This window comes from Vitis vinifera, chromosome 8 (assembly GCF_030704535.1).
Source record: "Vitis vinifera cultivar Pinot Noir 40024 chromosome 8, ASM3070453v1".
NCBI lineage: Eukaryota > Viridiplantae > Streptophyta > Magnoliopsida > Vitales > Vitaceae > Vitis > Vitis vinifera.
Window position 1 is genome coordinate 126,432 of NC_081812.1, and position 25,740 is coordinate 152,171.

General features: G+C 37.0%; 1 protein-coding gene across 1 annotated transcript in view; it reads left to right on the forward strand.

Annotated features, from left to right (window-relative positions):
* LOC100248418 (uncharacterized) overlaps positions 1-24,229 on the forward strand; it is a 58,440-nt gene extending 34,211 nt beyond the window's left edge. Inside the window, 9 exon segments of the mRNA XM_002263708.4 lie at positions 425-639; positions 7,569-7,787; positions 18,359-18,545; positions 19,939-20,189; positions 21,401-21,493; positions 21,574-21,675; positions 21,913-22,270; positions 23,235-23,372; positions 23,451-24,229. Of these exon segments, the coding sequence (XP_002263744.2) occupies positions 425-639; positions 7,569-7,787; positions 18,359-18,545; positions 19,939-20,189; positions 21,401-21,493; positions 21,574-21,675; positions 21,913-22,270; positions 23,235-23,372; positions 23,451-23,978 (2,091 nt within the window). The 3' untranslated portion in view covers positions 23,979-24,229.
* Positions 24,230-25,740: the final 1,511 nt, after the last annotated feature.

The window sequence follows — 25,740 nt, forward strand, 5'->3', positions numbered from 1 at the left end:
GGAATGCAGTAAACGAGCCCTTAGTATAGAGGGAATGATGCCCCACAATATTGTATTTAGTAAGGAGACAATGATGCCTCACATGACATTGTATTTAGGATTCATTTTTTTTTTATTTTCTTTCTTTTGGGGGGAAGGAAATACTGACACCTTGTTATTACATTGTATTTGGTGGGGAGGGAATGATACCTTTATAAACACCCAAACCCTAGCGAAGGCCACCTTAAGATTTGGTATATGCATATAGAGATACCAAGCTGGTTGGCACCACCAGACATGTATAGTTTTTAATCTGTTGCTTAGTAAGTTATACTTTTTCCCGTCAATGGTTCACTCATTTTAAATTTTGAGGTTAAACTTTTATCATGGTTGTTATGTCATTGTTGCTTGACTTCATCTATGATCTAACAATTGTCTCTTGTAGGTCATTGGATTGCATGGGGGAGCACTACTTGGAGTTGCATATCGAACATCTCGGAGGATTAGCCCTGTTGCCGCAACAGCCATTTCAACTATCCAATCTATGCCCTTATCAGGATTTGGAAGCAGTGGTCTTTCTTCTTTTACCACTCTTGATGATGGATTTTCTTCTCATAAATCTCCTACTGAAGCGGCACCTCAAAACTTTCAGCTTTATAGGTAAGAAAGTAATCATTATTTTTTTTTTTTTGACTTGCATGTTTTTAGTTTTATTACAAGATATTGGGACACCATAATCTAGTGTTCATTAGAAATTTTGAATCATTGCTCTTGAAGTCACTATTTACAGAATGATTCTGGTTGTTTAGTGTCATTGTCTTCTTTCTAATGTTAAATGGTGACCTTACATCATCAGAATTGTTTCATTGTGGAATCTAGACTTACACTAAATGAGGACCTGAGATTAATTGTTTAAACGAAATGGTCATTGAATCCTACCACTAAAGTCCCTCAAGCCCAACTAATTGGCCTATTTTTCATTTTCTTGTACTAAATTATATTCATCCAACCAATAAGGATCTATGTTGCCAAGGGCTATTGCTTGCATGCATTTGTGCCGATAAGAGTCCTAAACCAAGCTGACAAGCCAATGCAAACTGGGTTACTGACATGGGTATTGAATAGTATTGGGAATACCTTGCCTTGCTTCCAAGTATTGAAAACTATCATATCCCCATGTCATAATCCTTGAACTACCTTCCCTATAAGTAACATTTAAGGAATTGTACCTGAATCTCCTTAATAGGATATTAAAAATTTATCCTTGATGTCTATGAGCACAATGTTGACCCTTATTGTGTCCAATATGATGGGTCATGTGACAAATGGATGATCCAAGATTTCACATGTGATCCATGGATGACCCAAGATTTTGCCCGTTAGGGTGCCTAGTTGGTTAGGATGAATGCTAGGATGTGTGGTAGGGCACATGGCCTTGGGTTCAAATCATATTGCTGGTTGAATGCTTGAATTACCTGGTGCTGGCTGAGGTTTGAGTCCCCACAGAGAGTTTGAAGGGCTCAACCATGAAAGGTTCCTTTGTTATTTATAAAAAAATAAAAAATAATTAAAAAAAAAAGGATGACTCAAGATTTTGCTTCAACTGTCATAATCTCTACCCATTCTTTCTGTCTAGGAAAGTGAAAGTTTAGGATTTATATATGTATATAATCTAAAATGATAGAAAAAGATACAAGTGTACATATAATTACTACCCTGAAAATAGAAAAAATAAAAACTAAATAATGAGTATCCTAAATTAAGAAACATTGATTCAGTTGATTATATTCCCTAATTTACTACAATGAATCATATCACAACATCCCCTAATTTACTGTGCTAAATCATATCACCCACATATTTACACAATTTCTAATTTTCCATACTCCCCCTTAAGCTAATTCGAAAATGTACTCCCAACTTGCTTACTAGAACTTCAAATGGCTGATTTTAAAGGCCTTTAATCAGAACATTAACTATCTGCTTTTTTGTTGGAACATATGGCATACAAACTAGACCTCCCTCAAGTTTTTCATCAATGAAAAGATAATCTTCTTCAACATGCTTAGTTCTATGATGTTGAATTGGATTATGGGCTATGTTAATCATTATCTTATTGTCATAGTATAATTTCATAGGTTTCTTATAAAAAATCCTCAATTCTTCTAATATTCTCTTCAACCAAATGAGTTCACAAATTCCATGAGCAACGACCCGAAACTCAGATTTTGCACTCATTGAAACAACACTTTGTTTCTTGCTTCTCCAAATTACCAAATCCTTCCAACAAATGTGTAATCACCTGAAGTTTATCTTCTATCCTTGCCTATTCCCCTTTTTCCCGAACAATAATCCTTTCCTTAAGCTTCCTTTTAGATACTCAAGAACTTGATACACGACTTTAAAACATTCTTGAGTGGGTGAGTGCATTAATTGGCTGACAATACTAATTGCAGATGCTATAACCAGACATGCATGTGATAAGTATACTGGTTTATCCACCAAACGTTGATAGCGTTCTTTATCCACAATTGAGCTTAACTCCATCTGACCAAATTTCCTATGAGGGTCAATTGTTGTTTATTTGATTTACAACCCAACATTCTTGTTTCTTTAAGCAAGTATAGTGCATGTTCTCATTGAAAAACAATTATACCGCATCGAGATCTTGCAACTTCCATATCGAGGAAGTATCTCAACCGGCTAAAATCTTTAATGTCAAATTCTTTAGGAAGTATGCCTTTCAATTTCTCCAATTCCTTAAGGTTATCACCTATCAAGATGATATTGTCTGCATATACTATCACCAGAATGTTTGTAGAACATAGTGTGATCGACTTGACTTTGTAAAATGATCAAACCTTGCTCTTGGGGATGCTTCAGCCCATAGAGAGGATCCCTTCAAGTTACACACTTTTCCAATTTTGAATGATTGCCCAAAAACCAAGGGCAGATCCATATATACTTCCTCCTCTAGTTCTCCATTTAGAAAAACATTCTTTACATCTAGCTATTGCAATGACCAATTTGGATTGACTACAAGTGACAATAAGACTTGAATTTTGTTTGTCTTGGCAACTGTTGCATACGCCTCTTGATAATCAATGCCATAAGTTTTTGTAAATCTTTGGCTACTAACCTAGCTTTATACCTTTCCACTGAACCATCAACCTTATGCTTGATAGTAAATACCCACTTGCATCGTACTTGTGTCTTTCCTCTTGGAAAACTCACCAAATCCCAAATTCCGTTATTTTCAAGAGCCCTCATTTCTTCCATGATTGCTTCCTTTCACTTAGCAAAAGCTAAAGCATCCTCTACAGATTTTGGAATCTCCAAATAAGACATACTAGTGGTAAAGGCTCTAAAGGAATTAGATGACCTATGGTACCACATATATTTAGAAATAGGATGCATAGTACAAGATCTAGTTCCTTTCTTAAGGGCAATGAGAATATCTAGATCATCAAAAACATTATAATTTGTATTTGAAGGGGGATTAGGTAAAACTATGCCTTCTTGGGTTTTATGATTGGTTTTGACTTTTGAACAATGCAAGGGTATGACTTTCTAGATTTTATTGATGATTTCTCCTTTTGTAGACATGAAGCTCAACTTGAGATTTTGTTTGTAGTGATTCTCCCCTTGTTAACAATTCCTCCTTGTTTGGCATAGTAGAACTCTGTTGACTAGCTAAACTTGGACTTGAGTTTTCTAACACAACAAGACCTAAACTAGAAGAATGTGAAAGAATAGGACTCACATTGTCATCAAATGTTGGAAAGGGTAAAGATGTTTTTGAAAAACGATATTCCTTAACCATACTCTTCCTTTGAAGATTGTTTTTGGTAAAGTAAGGTTGATCCTTAAAGTAGGTTACAACCATGCCAATAAAATTTTTCTTAGAGATTGGATCATAACACTTTTACCCTTTTTGTGTAGGTGAGTATCCCATAAAAATACACTTTAGTGCACAAGAATCAAGCTTAGTTCTATGTTCTTTATGAATATGAACTGATGTTGAACACCTAAAAAGTTTTAGTGGAATTAAGTAAAATATTTTTGTATGTTGATAAACCTAAGAAAAATGATTGAGAGGAGTTTCAAAACCAAGAATTTTAATTGGCATTCTGTTAATTAAATAAAAGGTTGTGAATACAACTTCTCTTGAAAAACTCTTAGGTATCCCTGATGTAAACATGAGTGCTCTAGCAACCTCCAATAAGTGACGGTTTTTTGCTCTCCACAATTCCATTTTGTTGTTGGGTAACAAAACAACTAGATTGACATATGATCTCATTTTCAAGCAGTTATTTTCCAAGAATAAAGTTAAAATATTCTTTTTCATTATCAGTCCAAGGTACTTCAATTTGAGTTTGAAATTGTGTTCAAATGTTAGCAAACACTTATCAGATAGAGGGTAAGGGCTCTTTACCAAGGATTCGTCCATAGACTTCATCCGATTCTTTATTCAATCTAGCAAGAAACTTGAACATTCGTTCCTTTTCCATCATCTACTTAAAATGAGCACTATCTACTACAAATGCCCATTTCAATTCATAAAATAGGTCCATTTTTTGCCAATGACTTTTCAGGATGCTGTAATATTTAGTCACACCTTGATCTCCTTGCTTTGTCTCACAAACCTTTGATTTCAACTCAAATACTTAAGCCGAATTCTCAAGATCAAAGTAAGTCTCCATAAACCTGTTTTGCTGTGGGCAAAAACATGTAAGTTCGACCTATCTCCAGCTCCACATAATTCACTAATCAGCCATGATCATGGAGTTTTCTAAGTCCCATGTTTGAAGGCTTGGGATTATCCTCTTTTGGGGCCTTTGTTGCACTCGTTAGATATTCTAGCTTCTCTTTCGCCATGAATAAACAATTTTACGAAATGAGACCAATTTAGGAAATTCAGTCTATTCAGCTTATGAGTGGTGATGTGCGATGAAGGATTGTCACTGATGCCATGAGGTGAGGCTTGTAATGGTGACATTGATGCATGTTGTGAAGAATCTCTAGTATTCTCCTCCTTGCTAACTCCAGACGTCAAATTCTCCTACCAACAACCTAATTTGTTCTACAAAAAAATATGGTAATTGAAAGGAAAAAAGAAAACTATCAATTCAAGTATGAACTTGGCTCTGATACCATGAAAATAGGTTTATTAAAATAGTGTTCCTCTTTGCACCTTGAAGTTTAGGATTACAATATATATATATATATATATATATATATACTATTGAGTATATGAAAAAGGAAAAAAAATAAAAAGATATGTGTATAAATAATTACTACTCTGGAAACAAAAAAAATAAAAACTAAATTAGGAGATAAACCTAAATTTAAAAAACATTGACTCAACTGATTCTATCCCTAATTTACTGCATTAAATCATATCACATCCCCTAATTTACTGTACTAGATCAGATTACCCACATATTTACACAATTTCTAATTTTCCACAAAAATATTATGGTTTTACTGGATTTTGAAGATTGAAGCCAAGTATCAGGGTTTAGGGTACAGTTTTCAAAGTAAGTAGTGATTGGAATTTCTGGAGAGCAAGTAGTTATGATTTTGGGATGTTTAGGTATTAGTCTTGTTATGAGGTGTCTTGCGCTTTTGTACTGTTACTAGACTTCGAGGCCTAAAGGAAGTTTCTAAGGGCCATTTAAAGCCTGAATGAGAGGCCTATAGTAGTTTCCTAATGAGCCAATTATGGGAAAATCTTTATTTGGTAGTACCAATGTCAGATGGAAGACAATTTTTTATTGCCTGTCAAAGAAAAAAAAACCCAGATGTATGATAATGCACTGCAAGCACCTTCTGGAAATCTGGTAAGGCTAAATAGTGGTGTTATTGACAACTTTTACTTACTCAATTGCAAGCTATTCTTAGCTTGTTCAGTACATGGAATCTCCTCTCCTCGCAATCAATAATAGGAATCATGATGGAACTAAACTCTTTTGACTAGATAAAACGAGGCCTAACCGTGGGAAACTTTGGCCCTAATATATGGTGGAGGATGTAGGATGTAGGATAGTATAGATTGTACTTTAGTTTGGTCTGCCTGAATGGTTGCTATATTGACTTCTTATCTTAGAAAAATAGATTTAGTCATGAAGGACCAATTCTTGAAGTTAATGCAGAGTTGTTATTCCCTTAGAGTAGTTAATGTCTCAACTACTGAAATGCTTATTGAATAGGAATTCCTAAATCCTGAAATGCTTATTAATTGACAGGTTGTAGACTAAAATATCATCAAAATATAGCATGATTGATTTACCCTTTTAGTGGTTTTAAAACATCATCATCACATGCATGGAAGTGCTGGGCGCATTGGAGGGGAAGGTATTAATACCCCAAATTCGACCACCAATGCAGGATGTAAAACATCGCATAGATTTTTTATTTTTTATTTTATTTTATTTTTGTGATTTGAAGCAAATAATTTATTTCCTTGAATTGCACAAAAATATAGGATGAGTGTTCATTCTCAAGAAAACAAAATCTGACCAAAAAAACAGAGAGAGGTAGACAATGAGGTGATAGAGGTAGTTACTCCAAAGGAAAAAAAGGGCCCCACATAAAAGAACTTTGAAGCATACACCAAGACTAGTGCTCAAGGAGGTAAAAATCCCCTACAAGACTCTAACTGGAGACCCCATGCCTGATTAGACAATTTGCTATGTGAGAAGTCCAGTTGAAAGGACTTCCAAAGACCTTGCTTTTCATTTGACGCCCAAAAAGATGACAATAGTAGAATCACTGACCCACCCTTGAGGCCTGGCTCAAGTGGTAAAGGGATGGAGAGGGTTTGTGGGAAGTTCCAGGTTCAAGTCCCAATGAGAACAAAAATTTACCTATCAAAAAATAATAATGTAGAATCACTGTCCCTATGAGATTGGAAAAACCTTATCTTGACCAAAAGCAATCCCTCAAAAAGGTCTTACTTGTAAGATTGAGTTTCAAGAGGTTCCAGAAAAATACAACCTGTGACTGAAGCCCTAAGGGATGACAAAAAATGTGCAGCCTCCCAAAGAGTCTCCAGGGACTTTATCTATCCTATAAAATTCTGGCATTTTGCAAGCCAAGCCATGGCTCTGTGCCCGAAAAATATATCCTAGATATACCGTCAAAGGTTCTGCTTATCGTATATATGCAATAATATCCAATTGGTGTACTTAAATGTCCATTTAAATAGGTCTAGGTTTGGTGTTGGACAAAGTTGGGGATAACGGAGATTGTGCTCTTCTCACAATTGACCTTGGACCTAAAATTTTAGTTTGAGGTCAGCTAAATCCAAACTTGAGGCCTCCTAAATTTGGAACAAAACGATAATATCAGGCCAATGTACCTAATCATCTTCCATATTTATTGATACTTATGGGTCATAGGGTGAGCAGTTCCTGCTTCATTTAAGCCAACGTAGTGTTAGATTTATGTTTTATTTTGCTACTTGGATTGTCACGCCTTAGCGTCCTTTTTCCTTTTTGTACTGTATTTTGGTGTGCTACAATGGATATCTCGTTAGTGTTTGCTGTTGATTTCACTTTATGTTAATGCAAAGTTTTAATATGCAGTTGGGAAACTTTTGAGCCTGTGGGTGGTCTCCTCCCTCAGCCAGAATGGACTGCTTGGGACCAAACTGTTGAATATTGTGCTTTTGGTTATCAGCAATACATTGTCATATCTTCATTACGCCCTCAATATAGATACTTGGGAGATGTGGCCATTCCCTATGCTACTGGTGCTGTTTGGCACCGGAGACAGCTGTTTGTGGCTACACCAACTACCATTGAGTAAGTTATAGTTGATGACCAGCAACACTTCTGTTTTTAGTTAACCAATTTGGAGTGAACTTTATGTGATGTTATTCTTTGCAACTCATTTTGTTAATAGTAAATTGCTTGCTGTATTTTTATTATGTGCTTTTAGGTTTTCAACCAAATAATGCTACCTTTTTCTTTTAATATGCATGGAAAAATAAAATTCATTTATGCTTTGTCTTGATTGAGTTTGTGAGTGGATTATACCACAACTTATTGGCTTTCTGTTCTTTCTTCTCTGCTTTTTCTTTACCTTTGGGTCTTCTCCTGTATAGTTCACATGTACTTGGGTTGTATTGGTAAATATATATGCAATATACAAATCTGATCAAAACAAGGGAGGAAAACTCCTTAACAAAGAGGAATAGAAGCTGAATAGCCAAAAATTGTTACGAAGAATCTAAAAGCAAAGACATAAACAAACACTGATCACAACTCTTGGTGGCAAAAGAATCTCAAACAAAAGACACCAAATGATTCTTTTTTTTTTTTTTTTTTTTGGCTAAAATGTCCACCACTTGGTTGGCAATATGAGGAAACCAATGAATGAAGCATCCCAACTCTATGACAATGTCAAATATTTTGAGCCATCTGCCAAACCTCCGTTAACCTCTTTCCTTCTTCGCCATCCAAAAAATGATAACCAAAAAATCTCCCTTAATTGCAGGATTTGACAAGGCCAAACCTTTAGTACATATTAAGTGTTTATCAACAAAAAACACAAAATTCAATACACACACATGTTTTCACATGTTATTCAATATCGTAAATCCAGGGTTTGCATCTTTTGATGTTGTATAAAAAGTGAGGCCACCAATCATGAGATTTGATTACTTTAGTGACTGAATGTTTATGATCCTATTAAAATTCTTCCTCTTTTACAAGTGATGAGCATTAATTGAGGAAAATAAAATAAGAAAATGAAACGGCTTAAGACAAAATCAATATATTATTTACAAGCACTAGTTGGGTTATACATTGTTCATGATAGACTTGCCATGTTTTTCTTGTGCTGTTGTACTTGCAAATCTAGAAGCCCAGGAGGTGTAGTTATCACTTAGAGGTGAATGTATAAACTTTTCCTATGATAGGGATACCATCAAGGAAGAGTTTTTGGTTGCTAAAGTTCTTTAGGAAATAGAGACCTTGGGGTTAACTATATGATTATGGAAAGAGAGTCATCTAGGATGCTGGTTAGAACAAAAGCATGAGGATGTGCTGGAGGTAAAATTATATGATTAAATGGATGATTAATACAACATCTCCATTCAAGTAACTTTCCTATGATTATTAGATCATTGAATGAGCATGCAAACCAAAAGATGTGGAGATTTGGGTGAGAGTTTCAGGAGTCATTTTCGTGTACCTTAACTATGAATAGTGATGGTGTCAACTCATATCAATATGATCATGCTCTTTGGGGGATGTTTAAAAAAAAAAAAAATTGCCTTTTAGAGAGAAGGTGGACTGGTTGATACCTACTCATAAAAAAGTAGGATAATATGCTTTACCTCTTATTTTTTTTTATGTTTGGTTGAACATCTGATATCATAAATAATAAGATAATTTATCATATCCTATCGTCAACCAAATATGGGATAAGATATGTTATCCCATCTCTTATCCTATTGCATACTATATCCAGTCAACCAAACATGGTTTGTGGAGATAAGCTCAGCTAGATGAGGGAGAGAAATTTAAAAATAAAATTAAAAATTAAAAAAATAACAGAAGAAAAGAAATTGCCTTTTAGAGATTATTATTACTACTAGTACTAGTACTATTACTATTACTATTACTATTACATTATTAGTACTACTACTAATATTATTTTGTCTTTATTGGCTTTATCTATGTTGGTGACAAGCTTAGGTAGATGGGGGAGAGTTATTACTACTACTACAAGTAGGTAGGGGAGAGTTACTACTACTACGATTTTGTCTTCATTGGCTTTATCTGTGTTGGTGACAAGCTTAGGTAGGTGGGGGACTACTACTACTACTACTACTACGATTTTGTCCTTATTGGCTTTATCTGTGTTGGTGACAAGCTTAGGTAGGTGGGGTTCTACTACTACTACGATTTTGTCTTTGTTGGTGACAAGCTTAGGTAGGTGGTGGAGAGCAAGTAAGGGAGATGAAAGAATAAATCCTTCTATGACCTGAGGTAACATGCACGCATTGGAACTTACTGGAATGCATATATGCCTGATCTATGAGGTAAATGTCCTATTCTAGTAAGTACTCTATTTAGCAACATAGGATAAGAGAGAGAGAGAGAGAGAGAGAGATGCTTCTATGAAGTGTGCTAACATGAGTGTGTTGGATCTTCCTCATGAAAGAAATTGTTTAAAATCACAAAAATGGATTGCAATGCCCATATGCCTAATCTATGAGGTAAGTCCTCTATTCAGGTAAATTCTCTATTTAGCAATACAAGATGGGAAGTAAAGAGGGAGAAGTGCTTCTATGACCTGATCTAAGATGCAGGCATTGAATCTTCCTGATGCTTCTATGACCTGAGCTAACACGCATGCATTGGATCTTCGTCATGGAAAGAATAGGTTTAAAATCTTAAAAATGGATTGGTATGCCCATATGCCTAATCTATGCGGTAAGTCTTCTATCCAGGTAAGTGCTCTATTAAGCAATACAGGATGAGATGGACAGAGTGAGAAATGCTTCTGTGACCTATCTAAGATGCATGCATTGAATCTTCCTCATGGGAAGAAGGGGTTTAAAATCACAAAATGGATTAGAATGCCCAAATGCCTAGTCTATGAAGTAAGTGCTCTAGCCAGCAATACAAGATGTGAGAGAGAGGGAGGGAGAGGGGAGAAGGGAGGGAGGGAGGGAGAGTAAATGCTTCTATGACCTGATCTCACATGCATGCATTGGATCTTCCTCGTGGAAAGAATGGGTTTAAAAATCAAGAGAATGGATTGGCATGCCCATATGCCTTATCTATCAGGTAAGTGTTCTATTCAGCAATACAGGATGCCTCCATGTAACTTGCTGAAGTATTTCCCATATGATTGGTTTTTCCCCTTGAATTTTTCTCTTAGAAAATCTTATGTCTGAAGCAAGATATTGTCTAATTAGATTGAAAATTAAAAGTGTCTGAGAAGGCTCTTGTTGAATATAATGAATTTATAGTGTACAATCTTTCCTTTTTTTTAATATAGGTCACATGTATGGTAGTTAGGACTCCTAGCCTTGTATATATATATTTTCTCAATTGTAAGTAGACACAACATGAATGAGAATCAAGGTTTTCTTCTCTCTCTCTCTTAACATAGTATCAGAGCCAAGGGAGAAAACCTAATTCTTTCCAGTTTCCCCGTGTCATCAATTCCGGGAAACCTTCCTGTGACCGTGTTTCATTCCGGTCACCTTCCCCAGACCCCAAAGCTTTCCGGTCGGTCGAATCGTCGTCAGAAAACATTCACCGCCTGCGACTTTTCCGACGACGTCTTTTTCCGACACCGCAAGGAGCGCCTGGAGGAGATCTCCAATTTTTCCCAAAGCACCGGAGCCAGAAAACCACCCACTCGTCGGCCACGCGCGTTTTTCCGACCGGCGCGTGAGGGCGCGTGAGACACTTTCCGACGACGCGCTTCCTCCTCCAGCCTCGCCTGACGCCGACTAGCCACCCTTCATACCTGTTTCTGCCATTTAAGCCCTGCACGTGCCTCTTTTGGGGTTCTTTTGCCTCCGCTAGCCCTCCGAACAGTTTTTCCGGCATCCTCCGGCTATTTTTTCTCAACCCCAATCCCTGCACGTGCCTTGGGAAGTGTTCTTCTACCTTTCCGGTGGTGCCACGGTTGTTTTTCTTTTCTATTTGGTATCTCACACGGGCGATTTTTCGGTTTTTTCCTTCTTCAGCCGCATCTAAAGCCGTATTAGGGCTCTCTTCGATCCAAATATACTTCATTATCCAGATAAGTGAATATGGCTACTAAAACTTCCATTTTTTCCTCTATCATATCTGGATCTCCTATGATTACTTCGGAGAAATTGGTTGGCAGTGAAAATTATCTTTCTTGGTCTGCCTCTGTTGAACTTTGGTTTATGGGACAAGGATATGAGGATCACTTGGTTACACAGGAGGCAGATATCCCTAAGGTTGAGCGCGTACAGTGGAGAAAGATAGATGCCCAGTTATGTAGTGTATTATGGCAATCAGTTGATCCCAAGATCCTTCTTCATCTTCGGGCCTACCAAACTTGTTTTAAATTTTGGACTCAGGCCAAAGGATTATACACGAATGATATCCAGCGTCTTTATAAGGTGGCTTCTGCTATTGTCCATATCAGCCAACAGGATTTGGATCTATCTACTTATATTGGCCAGATTGCCTCTCTTAAGGAGGAGTTCTTGACTGTGATGCCTCTTACTCCTGATGTTGGGGCTCAACAAACACAGCTTGATAAGTTCTTCATGGTCCTTACTCTTATTGGCCTCCGTCCGGATCTTGAGCCTGTCCGCGATCAAATTCTTGGTAGTTCATCAGTTCCGTCCTTGGATGATGTGTTTGCTCGCCTCCTTCGTATCTCGTCCACTCAGACTTTGCCATTTGATAGCATTTCAGATTCTTCTGTGTTAGTTTCTCACACTACCTCTCGAGGAGGACGCAGTGGTAACCGAGATAGAGGCCAACGTCCTCATTGCACCTATTGCAATAAACTTGGCCACACTCGCGATCGTTGCTATCAGTTACATGAACGGCCTCCTCGCACTGCCCATATGGCCCAGTCCTCTGATTCTCAGTTGCCTCAGCCTCCGAGCTCCTCCGCATCTTAGGCATCTCAGGCTTCTGTTACCTCTATTGCCCAGCCTGGTAATGCTTCTGCCTGCCTTACCCACACATCTTCTCTTAGACCCTGGATTCTAGATTCTAGAGCTTCTGATCACATATCTGGTAATAAGGATCTTTTCTCCTCTATTACTACTGCCTCTGCTTTACCTACTGTTACCTTAGCTAATGGTTCTCAAACTGTAGCTAAAGGTATTGGTTTGGCCCTTCCTCTGCCTTCTCTACCTCTCACTTATGTCCTTTATACTCCTAAATGTCCTTTTAATCTTATTTTCATCAGCAAAATCACTCGTACTCTTAATTGCTCTATTACCTTTTCTAATAAATTTGTGACCTTGCAGGACCGGAGTACGGGGAAGACGATTGGCATAGGACGTGAGTCTCAAGGCCTCTATCACCTCACCTCGGATTCATCTCCTGCAGTTTGCATTTCCACTGATGCTCCTCTCCTCATTCACAATCGTTTGGGCCACCCTAGTCTCTCCAAGTTCCAGAAGATGGTCCTTCGTTTTTCCACTTTGTCGTCGCTTTCGTGTGAGTCATGTCAGCTTGGGAAACATACTCGTGTCTCGTTCCCAAAGCGTTTGAATAATCAGGCAAAGTCTCCTTTTGAGCTTGTCCACACTGATGTTTGGGGTCCTTGTCGGACTACGTCTACTTTTGGATTTCAGTATTTTGTCACTTTCATTGATGACTATTCTCGATGTACTTGGTTATTTTTAATGAAAAATCGAGCTGAGTTATTCTCTACTTTCCAGAAATTTTATGCTGAAATCTAGACCCAGTTCAATATTTCTATTCGTGTGTTACGCAGTGATAATGCCATGGAATATTTTTCAGCCCCATTTACTTCATTTATGTCTCATCATGGGATTCTTCATCAGTCTTCTTGTGCTCATACTCCTCAACAAAATGGGGTAGCTGAACGCAAAAATCGACATCTTGTTGAGACAACTCGTACTATCCTCCTCCATAGTAATGTTCCTTTTCGTTTTTGGGGGGACGCTATTCTTACCGCTTGTTATTTGATTAATCGTATGCCCTCCTCTGTTTTACATGATCAGATTCCTCATTTCTGTTTTACATGATCAGATTCCTCATTTCCTTCTCTTCCCTGACCAACCACTTTATTTCCTTCCTCCTCGTGTCTTTGGTTGTACTTGCTTTGTTCATATTCTCACTCCTGGACAGGACAAGCTTTCCGCCAAAGCCATGAAGTGCCTCTTCTTGGGATATTCCAGACTTCAGAAGGGTTATCGTTGTTATTCCCTTGAGACTCATCGATACTTTATCTCCGCTGATGTCACTTTCTTTGAGGACTCACCATTCTTTTCCACCACTTCTGAGTCTCTTCCTGTTTCTGAAGTCTTGCCCTTTCCCATTGTCTCCCCATCTGATGTTGTGCCTCCTCGACCACTTCAGGTTTATCATCGTCTCCCTCATGTCGCTGCTCCTCTCCCTTTTGCTGAGGCACCTGCTGACTCACTTCCTATCCCTTCGGCTTCTCCTGCCCCAGCTCTGCCTTCTCCTGATGATTTACCCATTACTATTCGGAAAGGTACTCGCTCTACTCGTAATCCTCATCCTATTTACAATTTTTTGAGTTATCATCGATTATCTTCTCCCTATTCTGCTTTTGTTTCTACTATATCCTCTGTTTCTCTTCCAAAGAGCACCCATGAAGTTCTTTCCCATCCAAGCTGGCGACAGGCAATGGTGGATGAAATGGCTGCTCTGCACTCTAATGGCACTTGGGATCTTGTTGTTTTACCCTCTGGTAAATCTGCAGTTGGCTGTCGTTGGGTCTATGCAGTTAAGGTTGGTCCTGATGGTCAGGTTGGTCGCCTTAAGGCCCGTTTAGTTGCTAAAGGTTATATTCAGGTTTATGGTTCTGATTATGGTGACACATTCTCCCCTGTTGCCAAGATTGCTTCTGTCCGCTTGCTTCTTTCCATGGCTGCTATGTGTTCTTGGCCTCTTTATCAGTTGGATATTAAAAATGTCTTCCTTCATGGTGATCTTGCCGAGGAAGTTTATATGGAGCAACCTCCTGGTTTTGTTGCTCAGGGGGAGTCTGGTTTAGTGTGCAGGTTACGCCGTTCTCTATATGGCTTGAAACAATCTCCTTGAGCATGGTTTGGCCGTTTTAGTTCTGTTGTTCAAGAGTTTGGCATGCTTCGCGATACAGCAGACCATTCAGTTTTCTATCATCATAACTCCTTGGGGCAGTGTATTTATCTGGTTGTTTATGTGGACGACATCGTCATTACAGGCAGTGATCAGGATGGTATTCAGAAACTAAAGCAACATCTTTTTACCCACTTTCAGACCAAAGACTTGGGGAAACTCAAGTATTTCTTGGGAATTGAGATAGCTCAATCCAGTTCCGGTGTGGTCCTTTCCCAAAGGAAGTATGCTTTAGACATCCTGGAAGAAATTGGTATGTTAGACTGTAAACCGATAAACACACCTATAGATCCGAATGTCAAACTTGTACCAGGACAGGGGGAGCCTTTAGGAGACCCTAGGAGATATCGATGGCTCGTAGGTAAATTGAATTATCTCACCATTACTCGTCCAGACATTTCTTTTCCTGTGAGTGTTGTTAGTCAATTCCTACAGTCACCATGTGATAGCCATTGGGATGTCGTAATCCGCATTCTTCGATATATTAAAAGTACACCAGGCCAAGGTGTGTTGTACGAGAACAGAGGTCATACTCAAGTTGTTGGTTACACAGATGCAGATTGGGCTGGCTCACCCGCAGATAGACGTTCCACTTCCGGGTATTGTGTTTTTATTGGAGGTAACCTAATATGTTGGAAGAGTAAGAAACAAGATGTAGTGGCCAAATCTAGTGCTGAAGCTGAGTATCGAGCTATGGCTTTGGCAACATGTGAACTCATATGGTTGAGACATCTTCTTCGAGAGTTGAGATTTGGAAAGGATGAACAGATGAAACTCATCTGTGATAACTAGGCCGCATTACATATTGCATCCAATCCAGTCTTTCATGAAAGGACCAAACATATTGAAGTTGACTGTCACTTCATTAGAGAGAAGATCGCATTAGGATGTGTTGCTACAAGTTTTGTTAATTCAAATGATCAACTAGCAGACATCTTCACTAAATCTCTCAAAGGTCCTAGGATTAAATACATTTGTAACAAGCTTGGTGCATATGACGTATATGCTCCAGCTTGAGGGGGAGTGTTGAATATAATGAATTTATGGTGTACAATCTTTCCTTTTTTTTAATATAGGTCACATGTATGGTAGTTAGGACTCCTAGCCTTGTATATATATATTTTCTCAATTGTAAGTAGACACAACATGAATGAGAATCAAGGTTTTCTTCTCTCTCTCTCTTAACAGCTCTATTGCTATTCTAAAGCATGTATATTGGTATTGGAACTTGTATATCTCTTAGGGGAAGAATTTTTTAATCCAAGTTGCCATCCCTAATATCCCTATGTATTCTGTTTTCTTGTATGTATGATTGTGGACAAGGTGGTGAACAGAATTGAGAAGATTCAGGGGAAGTTCTTTGAGGGGAGCAAGAAATGATGGCAAGTTGCTCCTCTCTCCTTACTATGGATGGTTTGGAGAGAAAGGAATTCAAAGAACTTTGAAGGGAAAGAAAGTTTATTCTAAGTTGAGGGATGGTCCTCTCTCTCCATCTCTCTCTCTCTTCCTCCCTCTCTCTCTCTCTCTCTCTCCCTCAGTATTTTTGAATCTCCAAGCATCATGGGTTTAATAGAGTGTTATTTTTTTGGTTAATGGAAGGAACGTAATATGGATAATCCAGTTTTAATGCTGTTGCTGTATTGTTTTGACTCTAATTCAATCCAATGATATCACCAAAATGAAGGACAATGAAATTCAAAACTAAGAAAGCACCAAGGAGAAAAAGAAGCTTGGACACAAGTTTTTGGTTGAAGGAGAGGCTACAAAGACCAAAAATAAGAGATTGTAGGTGCTTCTGTAAACTAATCAAATTCTAGCTAGTAAGGTGTTCTAAATCTGGCCATTCATGGCCTTATTTAAATAAAAGACTTAAATTAAAATATAAAAAAAGAATTCTATGTAGCAGTATGTCATGATGCATAATGGACCTTAAAGCTGTTCATCTTGTATTTGGGTAGATTTCAAACATTTTGGCTATTGTCAACAACTCAATTACAGTTCTGCCATCTCAGGCACTGCATCAGTTTAACAAGCCCTGTGGACTCCGAGTCTACTCCACTTTCCTAGTTTTAACATCTTCTTGATGGACTTTTATACATCCATAGTGAAAGAAGAAGACTAGAGATTTCTTGTTGGGAACAGGGATAAAAAAGAGAGATTATTAAGTGAATAGGAAGATTTTTTTGTCAACATAGGATTGAAAGGGAGTATTTCTAGTGGGAGCAGGCATTTAGAAATTTCATAGGGAGCCTAGTCTTTATGGCTTGGTTGTGAAGTTTGGGTAAGATTGGCATTCTATATTGACAGATAGAGGAAATGATCATTGTTTTTATTAGTTTTGTCAAGGTTTCTTGTCTTGCTTTGCTCATAAGTGATGCATCATCAATGGCTGGGTATGCATTCATTTCCGGAAGAAATGTTATAGGTTGGGTTGTAGATCTCTCTTTATCTGTGTGTTTCATGCATGCACTGCTTAAAATAATCATCCAAGGGGGGGTCTAGTATTAGAAAAAGGCAGAGAACCCACACCACTTTGGATCCAAGTGCCACTTAAATGTTGGATGTATCCACCTACTGCTTTGACAATCACCTCAATTCTCTGAAGATTAATTCCAAAGGACAATGCAGTTTCAAACATTTCAAAGTTTGTAAGCAACCTGAGTTAAGCATGAAGATCATCACGGAACAGGATGATACTGTGCAGATAAAGATGTTTTATAAATGGCTAATGGATCTATATCAGAAAAACCTCAACCATTAAAATCAGCCAACTCAAAGCCTTCCCAGTGATAAAGGAGAGTGTTATAGTATGTGAACATCACATTGCCAAATCTCCCTCACTCTTGAAAAATAATTTCATCAACCATAAGGGAGGATTATGAAATATTGAGCAATGCACCTGTGGCTAACCTTTTATTTAATCCATATGCCCATCATGTTGTTAAAAGGGAAAAAAAACTGAAAAAAAGGAGGAAAAAGAACTGTCTGTATCAGCCATGTAATTGACTAAATTTCTGAATCACCTGGTGGAAATGATTCAATCTTGCTGGTGCCACCTTTGCAACTATTTTTAGGTGCTACCTATTAAGAATCTAAGATATTAGGATATAATACAGCATTGCTTTTCTTATAAGTAGGATTGATATTGCTGGTGCCACCCTTGCAACTATTTTTGGATGCTCTCTATTAAGCTATTAGGACTTAAATACTAATGCTTACAGCATCATTTGCTTAAAATAAGATTGGCGCTCTTCTCAAAAGAAACCTCAAGTGCTCCTCTAAAAGTGCATTTGATTTGGAATTAACTGGCTACTTTTGGCATACATTCACTGCCATGAATCCTAAATATGCTCTCTTCTTCAAAATTCTCCCTTTGCTCCCTAAACATTAAGATTTACTCCTCTTTCCTTTAGCTTAAGCCAAGTGGTTCTTTGCCCTCATCTTTAGAAAGGCCTTAGAGAGAGAAAATAAAAAATAAAAAGAAGAGATATTTTGAAGTACAACAATATTGTTATATCTGTTTGTTATGCTGTGTTTTTCAGGTGTGTTTTTGTGGATGCTGGAGTTGCACCTATTGACATAGAAACAAGAAAGATGAAAGAGGAGATGAAATCAAAAGAGGCACGGGCAAGAGCTGTTGCTGAGCATGGAGAGTTAGCACTGATCACAGTTGATGGTCCACAAACTGTTGCAAATGAAAGAATAGCCTTGAGGCCTCCTATGCTACAGGTTGGAATTTCTTAGTTTCTCTAAAGTTAGGAAAAAAAATTTCTGACATCTCAGTTGTTTCTCTGTTCTCATGTGTCATATATTATACTGTATCATATATTATAGGTCATATATTTTTATACTTAAATGAAACACCTATATTTGCAAAAAAGAAAAGTGGTATGCCCAAAAGATGTAAATATAGAGCAGATATTTATCAGTCTTTGTATTCGATACTTCTAGTTATAATTTTATGCAAAAAGTTTTACTAGTTTTTACTTGTCTACACAAAATTATAACAAGTTTTACTTGTCTAAATATTGTTATTTCAAAATTTCAGGTTCTACAAGCCTCTAATTAATATAACCAAAAAAAACCAAGACCATATGTAACTATAACTATACCAATATTGACTATTGATACTGATGTTTCCCTGTGACTTTTTTTGCTAGTTCTAACTCTTCAAGTTCATTATCATCCCTAAGGAAAAAAACATAAAAAAAGAGAAAATTTGACTTATTAAGAAAAAATCTTTATTTATTAAGAACTGATCCTTGTTCTTTCTTCACTGTCATCCCTAAAAGGTTGAACCTTCTAATCACAAATATCATATCTTTAATTCAATTGCCCATGTTCATTATTTGATGGGGCTCTAATTACATAAAAGCTTCAATGTATCATGCATACATTTTACAATGTGTACAATGTTTTTCCATATATGATTATTCTCTCTCATCTTGTTTTTTATCCATTTTAAACTTAAGGTATCCTTGAACAACAAAGAATTATAATTTAGGAAAATTTTGAGATTTGACTTTCTAAAAAACCATTAGAGATAATCAAATATAATTCCATTGTAATATCATGTACCATAAGATACACTTCAGATGAATGTGGAAGGGTGATACACTTCATTTTACGTAAAAGATGCACTATTAATTGTAGTTTGTGATGTCTTCTAGTCTTTAATGGCTATGGATCCATCAATTTATTGAAGTCTCAAGACTTATCCAAAAGATGTGGAGAACAAAAAGGAAATCCTATTGAACTTTCAACATATCTCTAAACCAGAACTTCAAGTTTTATTTAATAATGGGCTTGATAGCTTACAAAAACATGAGAAAAAATTTATGAACTCTCAGAAATTTGTTAACTTCATTGTGATACTTAGGTATTCATCATCAATATTCTAGTATTAAGCAGTTCATATGGCTGGTGTTGCTCTCTTTGGCCCAAAGGTATCATTAGTTCAAGTAAATGGTTGGAGAGTGTCATATTTTACTTTTCAGGCTTACTGACCATGCAACGGAAGAAACATTCTTTTCTCTTATCATATTTTTATTTTTTAGAAACACTCATCATGATCTGAAGAAAGAGTCTTTTCTCCCCTTTTCTGATTTTTTTTCCCTCTCAGGTGGTGCGGTTAGCTTCTTTTCAGCATCCTCCTTCTGTGCCACCTTTCTTAACATTGCCAAAACAATCTAAAGTTGATGGAGATGATTCAGTGTTGCAAAAGGAGATGGAAGAACGAAAAACTAATGAGATAGCTGTTGGTGGTGGAGGGGTGTCAGTGGCAGTGACTCGTTTTCCTACAGAGCAACGACGACCAGTTGGACCTCTCGTTGTGGTGGGCGTTAGGGATGGAGTCCTTTGGTTAATTGACAGGTAGGACCTCTCTTAAAGCTTTCAAAAAATAATGATTAATAATGTTTGTTTTTAAATGAAGTCTAATGATATTGTTTGCTCTATAGGTTTACCAGGTTGTGCCTACTTTTCTTGATAGGTATACATGATATGCATTTATTGTTATACTTCTATTTTTGCTCATGGTGAAAGAGCATATTAGTATCAAACAGGTAGGGATTTGGCAGTGTCTTCTACCTGTCATTAATAATTTGAAATCATACAAGGGTTATACACTTGCCCCCAGAAAGGATGTAGAAGGCTATCAAACTACAATCAGAAAAATTTTAGGTATGGTAGGTCTAATTTATCTTCTCTAATAATGACTTGAAGAACCTTGGGAAGTTTAGCCCAAGTACTCCATTTCATTTGAGAGGAATCCCATTAACAGAATTCATATATCGATCTTTAATTTGTAAATTTTTGCTAAGCAAGTATGAGCTCCTAGCTTCCTTTCTTTTTCACCCCTTTCCTATGGCTAATTATTGGTTTTAAAATGGTGCTATATCATATATCTCATGCAAACCCTAGAAAGACTAAACCAAGACATAATCACCATGAAACAATCATATCATACCTTTTTTGGTTATGGTCTCCATTATCATCAACATAAAGTGTGGAAAGATTGGTCCAGATTCATTGTTGTAAATTAGTAAGTATTATCCATATTTAGAATATTATATTCTTTGCATTTGAATTATTTCTTGTAAATAGGTTACTCCCTTAAATAGATTTAAATCATTGTATCTATAAATATGATTGGAGATCCCATGTACACTACAGTAATGAGAACCAAAAATTCATTTTCAATTCATCTTTGTGTTTATAAAGCATGATGAAGAAGTACATTGAAAGAATAAGGAAAACAAAGCTTATGTGGTAACATCTTTATTTTCACTTCATTATCATCAACAGCAAAAGACGGGCCTGTTCAGTAGATAAATTTGATCTATATTCTTTGTTTTTTTTAACTAATGATGTTCATCAACTCTATGCCCATTTACAGCTGCTAATTCTTATACATCTGTAGTATTGAATTTGAAATTTTCTATTTTTTGTTCTTGTGTAGAATTACCTTCTAACTTTTTAGTTGTCAACTTGTCGTGAAATAACTTGCATAATGATCTGTTTATAGATGATTTATGTGGCTAAAAAATTAAAAGAATGATCATGTGACATTTAATTCTCTGTAGGTACATGTGTGCCCATGCCTTATCTCTTAGCCATCCTGGTATTCGTTGTCGGTGTCTTGCTGCCTATGGAGATGCTGTTAGTGCAGTAAAATGGTATTTTTTTTTTTTCCATTTTTGCTTGCTTTCTCGTGCATAATCATGTTTCTATACACAAAATAACACCATTTATGCAGGGCTAGTAGGCTTGCAAGAGAGCATCATGATGATTTAGCTCAATTTATGCTTGGAATGGGTTATGCCACTGAAGCACTTCATTTGCCTGGAATATCTAAGAGGTCTGCTATACAGAAATTCAGTACCTTACAGAATCACAGTTCGTATTGATGTTATTGCAAATATTTTAAGACTGTTGATAGAGTTTTTTTTTTTTTTTTGGGTGTGTGAAGCACGCTATATCCATGTTGGACATCCTACATGTTTGAAATCAAACTAGGTATGCTACATGCATACCTAGTTTATTGAAGCACACTGGTCTGTGACAAACACTTCTTGTATTGCCATTGGTTCTACAGGTTGGAGTTTGATCTGGCCATGCAGAGCAATGATTTGAAAAGAGCACTTCAGTGCCTTCTTACCATGAGCAACAGCAGGGATATAGGGCAAGAAAATACAGGGCTGAGTTTAAATGATATTCTCAGTTTAACCACTAAGAAGGAAAATATTCTGGATGCTGTCCAAGGAATAGTGAAATTTGCAAAGGAGTTTTTGGATCTTATTGATGCCGCAGATGCTACTGCACAAGCAGACATTGCACGTGAAGCTCTTAAGAGGTTAGCTGCTGCAGGTTCGATGAAGGGAGCATTACAGGGTCATGAGTTAAGAGGACTAGCTCTTCGCCTAGCAAATCATGGAGAGTTGACACAGCTAAGTGTATGTATTCATGTTTAGTTTTGCTTCTATGACATGCTGTTTCCTTGCGCTCTTTGAAACATGCTTCAAAGTTTCAACGATTTATGCTTGCATAAAATCCTTTTGGGTTCATTTATTTAGTAGTGCTAATATGAGTGTTCCATATAAATCCATTTAAATAATGTTACTAAGAACCTCATGCCAGTCACTTCTAAATAGTAACTCATCTTCTTTGCAACTTCAACAGATGATGTAATTTTTAATATGCATGCATACACAATTTGGATGAATCTTTATTGGTCAATTGAGATGGGATCTATACTATGAGATTGTCAAGATGTCTGAGTGTCAAAAGTCCAATTATCAAGCATATATTATATTAATGGTGTCTATTGATATATATGTATTTAAGTTCAGCAGTTTATTTTGGAGAAATAGCATGGAGACTTTGAGCACATTTGAAAACCATAGAAGTTGAATGGTTTTTTTGTGTTTCAATTAACATTTAAAGGTGAAAAGTAGGAGTCATCACCACAACTGGTACACGATCAGATCTTATGAAAAGATTCTTTTTTTTTTAGCAATGATATAATGAGATGATTGCCATTCTATACAATGGCCTCGTTCATGATGATGGATTGACAGTAAAACACAATGGATTTGTTTATTTACAATTGAGTAGTGTTGTGTGGTTTCTTGATGCTGTTTGTACATAGAAAAGTTCAGATATAAACTTCATAATCAGATTGAAAATGAGCAATGTTCACAAGTTTTTTCTTCACATTCTAATCATTTATAACTACTGCAGAATAATGAATTGTCTTGGTTGTGAATTTATGTTTTAGAGCCCTGGATGATTGCCATCAGAATAATAAATGTGCTAAAAGTCAACTACCTGTGCTTTTGATGATTTCTTTGTTGCTCTTTTCTGTTGGTTTTTGTGGCTTTTTTTGTCACCTTTTAAATGAAACCAAATGCGCTGCAGGGCTTGGTAAATAATTTGATCTCAGTTGGCCTGGGACGTGAAGCGGCATTTGCAGCTGCAGTTTTGGGAGACAATGCTCTTATGGAGAAGGCATGGCAGGATACTGGGATGCTTGCTGAGGCTGTGCTCCATGCTCATGTATAAATTCTTTCTCCACGGTTTATTTTGGCCTTGATTTAGTGATTTGATCTTAACTAGTTTCATGAACACCTCCAGGCACATGGACGACCAACATTGAAAAACTTGGTTCAGGCTTGGAACAAAATGCTGCAGAAAGAGATTGAGCATACTCCTTCAACAAAAACAGATGCTGCAGCTGCATTTCTCGCTTCCCTTGAGGAACCTAAACTTACGAGTTTGGCAGAAGCAGGGAAGAAACCACCCATTGAAATTCTTCCTCCTGGAATGTTGTCTCTATCTGCTCCCATTTCTGTTCAGAAAAAACCCGTTCCTGCCATACAGGGTTCACAGCAACAACCTGGCAAGCCCTTGCTATTGGAAGCACCTCCTACCACCACATCAGTTAGCGCGCCAACACCATCAGAATCGAGTGAAGCCACTGCAGAAGACAACAATCCAAGTTCATCAGTTACGGATCCTGGTCCTGATCCAGTTGCTCTAGCGCCAACTGTCCCTGCATCTACAAGTGGTCCAGTTCTGCCTGAGGACGCCCCCAAGGAACCTGATATTCAGGAGATGAGTGTTCCTGCTACTACATTGCCAATGACCGACCCACTTGCTTGACTTCGGAGTCCTAGTGACCAATTGAGAATATAGTTTGTTGAATGCATTCTACAGTGTTTCTTCCATCTTCATTTAATTCCCATTGGCTTGTTGTAACTTGATGAGTGCCATCATTGTCAATTTTTTACCTTCTAAAGTACCATTAGCGTCAAATTTTTTGCCATACCACACAGCAGAGGAACCTGACTTATACTGGTCTAACTCACAGTTATCTCCATATTCCTATGGTTGATTCTTTTGCTACAGTCCAATTTCGCCCACCTCTCCTGTTAATTATTTATTTAATTTCTATGTTTTTTGGTCGGGTAGCTGCAGGATGATTGATAGCAAGTCAGTCTGTAATGTACGGAGGAATAACGTTGGCTTGAATGGTAGCTGTTCAGAGTTTGGGGAGGAGCCTAAGGGAGCCCAAGTCAATCAACCACCGTTTTTGGTCACCGGCTGGCGACACACGTACGCCCAAGGGAGAAGTGTAAGGCCTAATAAAGGGTCAGGGCGTGCTAGCACGGCTACCTTTCCAGTATTATATGAAAATGCATCCACCAATGAAAATCTCTTTGTGCAGAAGAGGTTTTAATTGTAGTGATTTGTAAATTGTGAATAGTCTCATTGTTGTGTATTTTGGTTCCGTTTTATATCTATATATTATTGTATTTTATCATAGTTTTATTTCTTTGTATTTCAATCTTATGTGTTTGTATTTTAGTTTTATATATTTGTACTTTTCATTTAATTATTTAGATTTTATTATATATTTGAACAATTCGGATTGTAAGTTGGCGTGATATCAATTCCCTTGTTTGAGGACTTCTTACCATTTTTCCTCCCACACTGTTTGAAGTCCGGTATGGTGCTGAATGGTTCTATACGTGTTATTCGGTTAAATAGCAAATCCTCAACTCTCTTTGAAGTCCAATATGGAGCTAGAGAAGTGGTTCTATCCATGCTATTCGGTTTAATAGCAAAATCATACATTTCCATGGAAAAGCAAACCTGAAATTCCTTGGGACAAATAGCAACTTCCAAGTCGTAGATTATTTTCAACTCACCTGTTAGAAAGATGTGTAAGAGTGAGGACATAATTGTAACATAAATACACCAACATAGATGACTATATTACTTGTATTATATATGACTTAAGTGCATTCAAAGTTGCACAAAAGATTATTCAAATCATGAGTTCCTCATAAGATGATTCGTTATTTAATGGTTGGTTCATGAACTTTGACAATTCACTAGTAGTAGTGTGCTACCTCCAAAGTGGTGGAATGACTTGTCTTAGTCATTAGCTTAGATTTCTCATAATGTATTATTGTGTATAGTTACATAGGACCTATGAAGAATCATGACTAAATGACTATTAGGTTGTCATGCCTTTTCTAAGCTATTATGTTATATGAGTTTTCAACCTTGCGAAAATATTACGTTAGTGCTTGAGTGATCGAAGACCTTAACTTATGGGTAGGATTTTAAAGTGATCATATGTTCCCCTATGGATGAAGTGATTTGTGATTTAAGTAACAATTTGAGCTAGTGCTTAGATCATTAGTGACCTTAACCTATGGGTGATGTTAGTAAATTTGACTATGTAATTAAAGTTGATAATTTTGGTTTATTAGTCAATGACTTAGAACTTTTCTAGATCGAGTGTTTACTCTCCATTGAAGGTTCAAGGTTGCCATGTGATTAATAGAGATGACACAGGTAAGTATCAAAAGGTCCAATGAACAACTACTTATATAGATTTCATTAAAGACATGGA